General features: G+C 43.1%; 1 protein-coding gene across 3 annotated transcripts in view; it reads right to left on the bottom strand.

Annotated features, from left to right (window-relative positions):
* Window positions 1–3,738: 3,738 nt before the first annotated feature.
* SCAF11 (SR-related CTD associated factor 11) overlaps window positions 3,739–12,130 on the bottom strand; it is a 47,088-nt gene continuing 38,696 nt past the window's right edge. For 2 of the 3 annotated variants that reach the window (XM_068669356.1, XM_068669357.1), the window contains exons 12-15: window positions 10,302–10,645; window positions 7,526–7,744; window positions 7,024–7,143; window positions 3,739–6,670 (exon numbers count right to left, since the gene is read on the bottom strand). In XM_068669356.1, coding sequence (XP_068525457.1) covers window positions 6,542–6,670; window positions 7,024–7,143; window positions 7,526–7,744; window positions 10,302–10,645 — 812 coding nt within the window. In that variant the 3' untranslated portion in view covers window positions 3,739–6,541. The remainder of the gene's footprint in view (window positions 6,671–7,023; window positions 7,144–7,525; window positions 7,745–10,301; window positions 10,646–12,130) is intronic. The other variant, XM_068669358.1, reaches the window with a different exon arrangement.

Genomic DNA, 12,130 nt, shown 5'->3' with positions numbered 1-12,130 from the left:
ATGCAGTGCCCGGGGCACCCCGTACCGGGGCTGGGGCATGCAGCCAGCAGTGGCAATGAGCACCAACCTCCTGCTGCCTGGGGCAGAGCGTTTTGTTACTCCCAACTGTTCGCTTTGAGGCTTTGGAGGTGCTGAGGGTGGTGGGGGCAGTGAGGGTTTTGAGCTCTGGATCCTTTTCAAGTGGTGAAGGACTGGAGGCTGAGTGCTGGAGACAACAATTATCGGCAGCTCGTTTGTGCTTTTTGTGGCAGGATCAGAGATCTGGGCTTAAATCACTGTGGCTTCAAAGCCATCTTCACGTGTGTGCGTGTTACCGTTTGGTTTCTCTCACACCAGCCTTGCCATTCGTGCCTTGGCTTCTCCCAGTCTGTGATGAGGCAGCGAGGCTGGGCTGACACCTTTAAAAAAAGCAGGGAGAACTGATGGCCTTTTGCAGTCAATGGAAAGAAAGACAGAATTAGTGCAGCAAAACTCTCCAAAAGGGAGCGATGCTCATGGCAAGGTCTATCCACCTGGCGAGGGAGCCCTAGGGGAGAAAGAAGGCCGGGGCTGCCTGCTTTTCCCTTAGGAATTAGCACTTAGTCTTGGCCAATTTTCCGATGGCTGACCCCCAACACGTCGGAAACGTAATCCACTTACTTCATGCTGCACGTGGAGCCGGGCACCTTCATCCCCCTGCTCCAGCGAAGGAGCAGCTCCTCCCTGCTCCCTGTCAGCCAGCCACGCTCCTTCTGAGCCCCCCGCACTGTAGGCCCCCTGTGTGGAGGTCCCGATGGAGATTGGGGGGGAAAAGGGGCAGCAGAGGTCACGGCTCCTGTCAGGGAGGCGCTGCCCCACTCAGAAGCTGCCCTCCTGGCCCCGAGCTGTGAAAGGCTGAAGAACTGGTGAGTAAACTCCAAGGGTTACTTTCTTCCCTCCCACTTGCTCTTCTCCCAGAGCATCTAGGAATCCCCGGCTATTTCTGATTTATGCGCCTCATAAAAACTAAAATTAGTGGTTGTAGGTTTAATTTCTGCAACATCTCAGGAGTAATTGTATGACAGCCTGCTGCCAAAATGCCTCGGTTTTGGCTCCTGCAGCCATGTTTCTCTGTGTTGGGTTCCCCTTTGGTTTGGGTTGTTTGCTGTGCGCAATGGCATCGACTGTGTCACTGCCATGCCCTGGGCTTGTGGCACAAACAGCCTGTGGAAATGAAGCTCTGGCTGAAGTCTTACTGCTGGCTCATGAGGCTCTGGGAGGTGTAATTGAGCAATACTGGGGGAAAAAGATTGTCAAGTTCAGTACTCCAGCTGGTGCCCTCTCCCAGACTCATCTCCTTTTTGTGCAATCAGTTATTTGGGCTTTTTTTTTTTCCCCATGGGCTAGTGATTTGGTTTTTAATATTCATCGATGCTCTACTGATTATTTTGAAAGTTGCTGCTTCTAAGCACTCTTTAATAAGTGAAATTGGTTATTTAGTATTGCCCTTACCATTGTTTCCTTTTTAAATAAACTGTTTACGAATATTATAATACTTGATAATAATGAAAAATCTTTTACGGAGTGGTTTCATCTGCAGGATTCAGAAGGTGCAAGTCCATGGGGGGGGCACCTTTGGACTCAAACTACTCATTTTACTGATGGCACTGATGTGCCACGACGCCCAGGATGTGTCTCCTGTGCAAGATACAAACTTGTGAGTTATTTATTTTTAATTACTCTCACGTGCAATGATCTCTTCATGGCAAAACTGAGCAAAGATTTCAAGGGGATCATACAAGCAGGATCCAGCAGGGCTTTGGCCACATAAACCAGACCAGAACGGACCTGCCTCCTCAAAATTTCGGTCCTAATGCGCTGCCGCTGCACCTGCCTTTCACCCCACCTCTGCCCCTCGCGTGGGCCGGTCGCCTCCAGGACCGGTCCCTCCCTGGCAGTGCAGGGTCGCTCCAGTGCTCCTCGGGCCGAGGAGCCTCAGGCAAACCTGACGCAGGCCCAAGCGCTGCAGGAGCAGCATCGTGCAACCAGCACAGGGGCCGGGTGCCCGTGAGCTCATCTCCAGCTGCAGACAACCAGCGGGGTGGCACGGGGAGCCACACGCTGGCCGAAGGGTGCTGAAGAGCTGTTCTGGCAGTAGATGAAGTGGCGGTTCCTGCTGTTGGTGTGCCTGAACAGCTCATGGCCCCTGGCAGGTAGGTGGGCATCAGGCTGACTTACAAACCAGGCAATTAATTTTTAATTAACTCTTAGGGGTCCTTTCCAACCTGAATGATTCTAAGACCATGGAGTCCAAGCTTTAATGGATGCAGTCAGTTCCCTTACTTTCCTCTTCAAGACCATCTTTTCAGGTCTGTCTGTCTGTCCATCAGCCCCCATCGCAGAGATCCTGACCTACGTGAGGCACCTGCACACTCACCAGAAGTGACAGACCCCGGGAGTGACAGACCCCTTCCTGCAGCCAACGTGCCCATCGTCTCGCTCACCCAGCTTCACCACACCAACTCCCAGGCACTTCACGCCTCCAAGTACTGATCCTCCTTCTGAAGAGCTCTTGGCCTCAACGGCTGGACACCTCTGAACCTTGCTCTCCGCAATTAACACCCTCACCAAGCTGTCTGTCTTGGCCTTTATTTCCACTCTTGCTCATCAAAGCAGTGTGTTCTTTTCCTAATCCCCCGTGCCCACTTCCAGCACACACAGAAGCAAGGCAGGGCCATCCATTGCCACCACAGATATCATCAGAGAAGGGCTACGAAGCTGGTGAAGGGCCTGGAGCACAAGTCCTGTGAGGAACAGCTGAGGGAACTGGGGTTGTTTAGTCTGGAGAAGAGGAGGCTCAGGGGAGGCCTTAGTGCTCTCTACAGCTACCTGAAAGAGAGGTGTGGGGAGCTGGAGGTCGGCCTCTTCCCACAGGTAACTAGTGATAGGACCAGAGGTGCCAGGGGAGGAGTGATAGGCCTCAAGTTATGCCAGGGAAGGTTTGGGTTGGAAATGGAGACATTTCTTGTCAGAAAGAGCAGTCAGGCATTGGGATGGGTTACCCAGAGAGGTGGTAGAGTCACCGTCCCTGGGGGTGTTTTAAGGAAAGGTTGGACGTGGTGCTTGGGGACATGGTTCAGTGGGTGACATTGGTTGTGAGGGATAGTTGGACCAGATGAGCTTGGAGGTCTTTCCCAACGTTAATGAGTCTATGATCACCCAGCCCTAACAGCCAGAATCTAACAAAGCTTCTCTGAACCTCACACAGCACCTTCAAGGACAGGAGGCTCTTGCACAAGCCCTGTGACAATGTCTGCATGTACCTGGGGAGGCACCTCGGGAAGTACAGCAGGCATAGTCCCAGAAAGTAACAAGGTGCTTGGAACGAAGCTCCCACCCGAGGCAGGACACCGTGTGCGAGGTTCCCCAGGGGCTGTTTGTGCTAAGCCGTTTGCTCAGTGCTCCCAGCAGCCAGCGTGTGGGACAGGTTTGAGTCCTGGCCTTGCCTGGCAAGAACCAGTGCATGGAGTCACCACTGTGGCACTTCAGTACACGAACATTTTGCCACATGCATTATTTCTCTTCAGCTCGCAGCATCTTCAGGCAGGCAAGGCAGGGTGAGGGCAGGGTAATTGAAAACAAAGAGTGGGGAAGAGGAGGGGGAGCCCAGACAACACAAACAAGATTAAGTATGCACAGGTATAGAAGTAATAGCAATTAATGCTGCTTTCTGAATTAAACCACTTGAGCCAGAATCATTGAAGACCAAACACAGACAACTGCCAGCTTAGTGAAAAGAATTTATTAGAAAATGTTAAGCACTACACAAAACTAGTTCTTAGAGTATTTTTTTTCAGTAGACAGCACTCCAGCCTTCTGCTACAAACACCGTATCGTGGGCTTTGGACAGCCACTGTGCTCCTAAGACACATCTTTAGGATGAGACATTCAAGCAGCATGCACAGTGAGACAGTGGAAGGAGTGCAAGGAAAATCCTTATCATTTGCATAAGTTCACAGAAAGTATACAGTTTTGTCATTATTTACCTCGAGGCAATTTGGACTGAATGAATTATTGATACCCCAGGGGCAGCAGGTGCACTGTGCATTCCCATCACTTGCCTTCAGTACTAGTGCATGTAGTACAAGGAGTTTCAATAAATAGAAATACAGCTCTCACACTATTTTAACAAAAACATGACTACAGGGTTAAGGTACGTGCCTTCTCGGGCAGTCACACCAACAGAGACCATACTGCTCCTCAGGAAGAATAGGAGAGTCTATGTATTAAGGCAATGAATTTTGTCATTTTTGTTTTTTAAATTCAGCATAGAATTTGTAGTGAACTGCATATTTTCTGGTAAGTTCTGAATAATTTCACTCTAAAAAATAAAGTCACTAATCACATTCTAATCTATCCCATATTCTTCATTAATGTTTTGAAATACAGAGGAGCATCACTACAGTCACTGCCCCACCAACACGGCAGCACGTGACGGCTGATCAGCCAGCCCGGAGCAGCTCTCGTTTGTGCACTCCATCCTTCCTTCCCACCCAACTTCCACCTCTCCTCTACAAGAAAAACAAGACACGAACACTTATCTGGCTCCTGAAAGGAGCTGTATAGCAAGGCTCAACTGTATAGAGTAAAAAGATATATAAAAAGTCATTAAAAATCCAAAAATTCGGAGAAGTAAAAGGTAATAAAAATAAGTACGCACGGCGTGATAAACCAGGATAGACATAGCAATTTGCTACATTTTTCAAAAAGTGCTAACCAATTTTAGCTTAAAATAGTTCAAGAGATCATACAAATTGCTACCACAGTGTAAAACTGAGTATTTTGAAAAATCTAAAGCCTGTCTTGACTGTAGAAAATGTATTATAGCAGTCTCTAATTTACATAGCATTTTCATTTAGGCACACAAAAATAAATATAGACAGTCAGATGCTTCGTTAAGTCTGCAGAAAGTTACAGTTAAAACCAAGTGATCAACTGCTGTGACAAACATCACATTTGTACAGATCTCTCTCTGTATATAGCCACGTGTGTGTGCATGGGTGTCTATCCCTTAGCTCATCCTCAGGCTTCTGCAGAAGCTGCTTAGGAGGTAAGACTGAGTTTTCTGTCTAGAAAAGTTAACTTGAGGAACTACTGGCTACTAGGAGAACAATTATCAAAAACCTCTATCAATACTTTGTGTCAGGATGTTTATTCATGCTTTTGGGCCAGGAGACCTTTGGCTGGAGCAGATGCCAGGCTGAGCCAACACTAAAGGTTGTTACCACGCAGCAGGACTGAAGGGGGAGCGCTGAAGTTTTCACTGTACCCTCAGAGAAAGGGAAAGTCTTCCTATCCCAGAGTAAATCCCAGAGAAAGGTTTCTTCCCTACTCTGAGCTGGAAGGATCCCAAGCTATTTTTCCCAAAAGGGGCTCATATTTGTCTCAGTATTTCAGCAATCTCCCTGCTGTGATCTCAGTAAAGCATGTGCTACATTAGGGGTAAGCATTCCTCTAGCATTTCTGATAACCCTGGATCTGCTTTTAAAATGCTTGTGGTACCTCTACGAACCTCTGTGTAGAAAAGTGGTCAGGGAAACAAAAGCTGCTGCACTTGACTTCACATTGTGCATTTTCAGTGATAGCAGTTTGGTAATCCATGCTACGTCCCTAGCTAACAAGGGCAAGTGTTACGCAGCCAAGCCTGGCACAACTGTCAGCCTCTGATCAACTGGGAACCTGGAGACAAATCCCTGCTTTCTTGATCCTACGTGAAATAACAAGAAACTGGTTCGTGCATCTGAACATCCAACACAGAGCAACTCCCTACACTGTTTCACTAGCTACGGGCAGGATTAGACTGGAACGTGGGTTGTCAGTGTGTAGTGATTGAGGGCTTTCAGCACATAAAAACTGATCAAGTTCATCCCCACTACCTTGAAAACAAATTGAAAAACATCACAAACAAAACCAAGCAGCATAACTTTTATTTGGTGTTACAACAGATGGCACAGTGCCCATGATTTTGGGCACTGAATTTCACTGTTTATGATTTTTCTTTTAAAAATCTAAACAGTTCTTCTGTTCAGAGAACTCCATGTGCCTTTTTATATACACATTGTGACCCCTGCATTCAGCCTGTCCAGTTAACACTAGAAGTATCTGTCAAGGCAATACATTTTATCTTTGCTATAATTAGGGAGAAATCAAAAGAAAAAAATTAATCTGACTGATTACATGTACTGTACATACCTGTTCCAAAACCAATGTACTTAGACAGAAGTTTCTAATTTAATGCACTGTTATTCAAGTCAAAATGCTGTACACCTAAGTATCCACACAATCGTACATTCCTAATGATTCTTCTTTACACCTTTTACTTTTTTAGACATCTGTTTTTAAAAAGGAATAAAGAAGTTGCCCTGTAGATCTATATTTCTTTAAACAAAACATTATATACTACATTGAAAAATAATTTTATCAAAAGCAGATATAAATCACTGTCATGTACAGATTTCAGTTAACGGTTTATGTTGAAATTGCACTTTGCAGATAGAATAAAATTAAAAACTGAAAATGTGTTCTATTTCCTGTCACAGGAGACTGCCTCTTCTGGATTTTTCTTCCGAGAATGTTTGTATTTGTCTACATACGCTTTCACTAGATTGGCCACTTTCGCAGAATTAACTTCTCCGCTCTTGCTATGACAAACCTACAACAGTTTTAAAGAAAAATATGTTTGAAATCCATTTGTTGATTTGCCGTTGCTTCATATTTATTTTCCCAATACCCCAGGTTTCTACATCTCAGAGTAACTCTAGAAATCATCAAAACTTCCCAAATACTTCCTAATTCCCATTCAACTCTTTCCAACAATAAATTACATATCCACAAGAGCTTCTTCAGCTTGTGGGAGAAGACAGACAAAGGTATTTTTGCTTTTCCTGTTCTCCCCCAACCCCCCAGCAGCAACTACCAGTAGTTCCCACATGGTCAGAAAACCCACCCCAAGCCTGCCTCAACTAAAACATACGCATTTCAGATTTTGTTAACAGATCAACTTACTTTATCCACAGCTTTCCGCACAATTTCTTTATATTCTTCCTTCGTGATGTCTTTATTTTGGTAGAAAGGCTTAATAGCTAGCTTGACCTCCTGTGCCGCTTTTTCTTGAATTAACAATTTCTGATGAAAAACAAAACTATTTTTAAATGCCTGCATAAATAATCTCATTGTCAATCACAAATTAAAACTTAAACAGATAAAAATTACTATAAAAGACTAGAAAACTATGCCCACTTACGCATATTCCAGCACTTGTGAGAGCTGCCTATGTTTTATTAAGAACATAATGTTGTCCCACTGCAATTACAGTAATATCCATAACAGTACTGCTTTAAAAACTACTACTCTAAAAAGAGTCAATTCCTTGTTTGTTGTAGCCTGGAGCTGTGACAAAAGTATCACAGAGATGACAGTATTAAAAGATACACAGAGAAGAGGTACCATCAGTCATATTTTTAGTATCTCGAAATGTATGTGTGTATATGGACAACTTTGAACTTGCCTGGTCCTTCTTCGAGCTATCTGCGGTGGCTTCCACTGTCACACTTGCTTTGTTTTCTCCCGGTTTTACAGCTGGATTAGAGCTTTTGACGTGACTTGATGACGTTGCATTACCAGAACTTGGTCCCTGAACTGTTCCCACATTTCCCAGGACTGCTGTTGGCGCAGGCAAGGCTGGAGCACTCATGTTATTACTCACATGAGCAGCATTTTGCATACCCTGTTTTAAAAAGTTATCAGGAGTTAAAATACATTGGCCTTCAGTATGACAATGCATCTTTCTGCATGTTTCAGCAGCTATTGAAAAAGCACCAAATGCTACACGCTTTGACTCATCAACTCGTTTCCACGCCATTCATTATTGTGGAAGATACGCAAGTGATACTGGATCTACTCAAAGGGGAAAAAAAAAAAAAAAAAGCATGAGAAATAAGGCATCCGCTGTGTTTTCAGTGTGGTTGCTAGATTCTGGCTCTGATGGAGATCCCAGTGATATGGTGTCCTGCAGGCAGACGTGGAAGGTGTTAGCACATGGGTGAAGGAACCTGACAACTGCAGAACCTTTTTGTCACAGGAGAGAACAAGAGGCCCATAGCTGTAAATCAGATTAACACCAAAAAATAAAAGTCACCACCTAAATATACATAAAAAAAACCTTAACACATGCCTGCATTCATGTCTTATAATTACACTGCTTTGAAAACATTCATTGTCATGTTTGTCACTGGCTTTAACTTCCATGTGAATTTCAAACACGTAAATACCTACGGCCTAACACAAGGGAGGTGAAATGCTGGCTGAAGCACCAGGGTCTGTTCTTAAGGAAAAGCCATTTACTACACATTTCCAAACATCACCAAAGGGTACCATGAACACTGTTCAGTTTCTCAATTTCTTCAGAAATTGAGAAATGAAGTAGATCTTGGCAACTCCGATGGAGACCGTTTTTGACAAAAGCCAGGAATGTTTCTGGCAGGCTACCCTAAATGCTTCTCCCCTGTCCCACCCCAAGTAATCAGCATTACTTTTTTCAAGTCTGTGTATATCTAGATGAAAAATAATGATTGAAATCCTGGGAAAAGAGGCAGATAATCAAACTGCTATTATCAGTACACTAAAGCTTGCCAGTTCTCCATCTTCGTCTTCCTTTGAACAAGGCAGGAAAGCTTGGAGCCCTGAAGAATTTGTTAATTTGTATTGTGCTACCACCAAGGACTTACTCAATGCAAGCTCAAAGAAAAAGCAGCAGGAACTTCCCATGAACATTCAGGTTCACGGACACCATTCCACAAAAGATAACAGCAACAGATATACCAGGGGCTTTCTTAACACATACCTGTATTTTGGAGCAGTACACAAATTGCTATACAATCGTACCTATTGCTGCACTAGATGGTAAATTTTGCAGAGGTTCACAGCCTGCACTCTGTCTTCCTACATTTTAGAAATAAAATGTACTGGATTTCCAACTGTGAAAATATTTTAATTACAGACAGCAGGCACAAATGAAATCAACAAAGAATCTACAACCATTTTAATTCAAATAGTACCTTACTGTTTTACTTTCACTATTAAAGTATTTCACATGGCCTGTAAACCCATTCAGTATTTCCCATGGTACTTAGGTTTTTGTTTGTTTGTTCCTACGTGGGTGTGAACGGTCAACAGCAGTTGAGAGTGAAAAAAAATGTTAGCAATTTATCAATTAATTTCAATTTTTTTTTCAGAGACATTGCATAAAAACAAAGGTTTAGAACTTGTTGTTCTAGAACTTTTTTTTTTTTTTTAATTTGGAAGGAAGGGGAAAGCATTTCAGGTTACATGAGGAGGCCTACAACAGAAGAAAAGCACAAACCTCAGTCAAACCCTTACAAACCCTTTGTACATCACAGACACGGCATTACATCTTGCATGGCCGTGCATTCTCTTGGAAGTTGTTCATTTTCCTTTCCCTGATATATCAACTCCTAATATAAACAGCTGCATACAGGAGGAGCTCACATACACAAAGGCTGTTTTAAGCTATCTTGGAAGGCACAAAGAGTTGGTCTGGTCTGCCCCAAGCACAGCCGAGTTTTTGTAACTGGAGAAATGAAGCAAGAGTTAGGTCTCAAACAAAGCATACAAAACCAGGAGAATTGGGCAAGAAGCAGCAAGGAAAAGGTACCAAAGAAAACTTGGAAGTTATTAATAAAAAGGCACAAAAGATTAAACAACAGAGAATGTGGCAGTGGGGGTGGCAGTGGTGGAGCTGCTGAGACAGTGACAGCTGGAGAATGGAAGTGCGGAACAAACCGATGCCATGCAGGACTTGATGATAATTTTACTCTGCTCAAACAACATCCCAACGGATGAGAACTGCAACAAAGAGGCTGAGGTCATTTCCTACACACTGCTGGAAGAGGATTCAAGGATTTTCTACAGCAAAACCCCGATTTTGAAGGGGAAAACTTGAAATTACCTTTTTCTCCTTAGTTCTGGGAACAGGGCAAGGGACAGTACTGAATAAATTTTTCAGTGTTCCATTACCAGCTGGAACATCTCATTACCACAAAACCAAACAAAATCAGTTGTGGTGTTATGTATTATTTAAAAGCTACAGCCCCCCCAAACTTCTCATGTCCTCATGTATACTTCCACTTAAAATTTGATGTGGGGTGGGAGAGAACAGGCAAGAGAGAAAGAAACTGCAAGTATAAATTTATCAAGTATATAGAATTAAATTTAAGAAACCCTTAACTCGTGTGTTGCCTCATTGCTGCTCTGATAAAGCATACCTGCAATTGTTTTCCATCTTGCTGTGAAGCAATGTAGTTGACTTGTTGAGATGGTGGGGGTGGAGGTGGAGGCGGAGGTAATCCCTGAGACAAATTTGTGGGAGCAGCTACCTGAACGAGAGGCACTCCGGCGTGGAGATGCATGGGCATCGGAGGGTGGATGTTGAAAGGACTGCGTTGCATGTTCATCATGGGAGGATGGACACCCACGGGGTATGGAAACATATTCATGGGTTGGTGCTGTGCGTTCACCTGCGGCATTACGTTCATCTGCTGCTGCATCATATTTACTGGTAACTGAGAGCCATCACTTTGCTGGTTGCCTTGGTCTTTGAGGTTTGGATCTGTCCAAAGAAAAACCAGACCGTATGTAAAACTAAATATGTATTTTATTAAGCAAAAAGTGGAACCACTTGTCTAAACTCTTCACGAAGTATAGAGTATCAAAGAGATTTCTCTATTTGAGTATTTGAAAGATACTGCACCACATCACTCATCACACAGCACTCATCACCAGACAAATACTAGTTTGAGTTTAAAAAGGTCAGCTTACTGTGGAAGCCTGCATTTTGAGTTTTCATTTTCTCTACTTGTTCCCACAGGACACCTAATAAATTGTTCCATCACAATGAAACAGGATCTCTCCTGAAGAACAGCAACACAACTTAACTTATCCAGCTTCTGCAATTTCAGAAGTTTAGTCTTATGTTATCACATACACTGCTTTCTGCTCCTCTTTGCCCAGGTTATACACACTCACTGTAGACATTTCTGGTATCTACAGAAATACTCTGCTGTGTGTTTTCACTGAATAATAAATCACTCTCAACAAACTTCAAAAACGTTCATATTCAGAAAGAGTTGTTCAAAAACTTTGCAATGGTACAACAGATATAGGCTGGAAGTAAAAATAACCTCATGGGATGGCACTTCTTTTAAAAACATGGTTTTACTATCTCACTCCACCTTCAACAGAAGCTAAAATGTATAAATGGCGAGAAATCCAAAAAGTCAAGAAACTGGTTCTGAGAAATGGTTGATAGGTTACGGTTCAGATGCATTCCCCTTCCCTCAGAATCCCTCCCTGGAGAGCCCTCTCACCTAATTCAAATGGACTTAAAAACTTATTCTGTGCCCCAAGTCACTGCTTTTTTGTTTGTTTTCTTTTTATTATTATTATTCCTATACACACACCTAGCCTGCTTGCTCCTGCTTGCTGCAATGCTCTCATCTGACTTTCAGGTTCCAGAAGTTAGAATGACTGTTACCAAACTACAAAACATGTTACAAGATGCACAGTACTTGCAATTAAAGGTTTGATAAATTTTCCTGCAACAAATTGAAGGTTGACAAAGCTTCCTCAAAACTAAGAAGCCTTTGATGCAGTTCCCTTTGAAAAGCAGAATACATAGAATGAAAGACAAAGCAAGATGACAAGGGGAAAGGACAAGTGCTGTTGCTTTCAGAACTGGATTTTATGATTTTTAAACACAATTCACACCTGCCATTTACTTCAGAGCATTAACGATCTGTGGATGTCTTCTTAACTATTTAGAATCTGTCTCAACTACAGTCAACTGATTTTCTACCAAAAAGTTTATTTCTATTAGGGAGCTACCTTTAAGTTGTAAAATACTCAAAAATATATTAAAAAAAAAAACCAACAACTAGACTGACATTTGGAATTTAGAGAAATTTTAATGCTAAAGTACTTTTGCATTAGTAAACTCCTCTTTTTAAAAAAATAAAGAGGGAAAAGCTTATTTAGAAGCAAGAAGCACAAATCTACGTTGTGGATCTGCACAGTCAATTGCAAATCTCGTTGAAAA

The sequence above is a fragment of the Anas acuta genome, chromosome 1 (genome assembly GCF_963932015.1).
Source record: "Anas acuta chromosome 1, bAnaAcu1.1, whole genome shotgun sequence".
In the NCBI taxonomy this organism is placed as follows: domain Eukaryota; kingdom Metazoa; phylum Chordata; class Aves; order Anseriformes; family Anatidae; genus Anas; species Anas acuta.
Note: the sequence above shows the minus strand (reverse complement) of the source record. Positions and strands in the feature narration are given on the sequence as shown.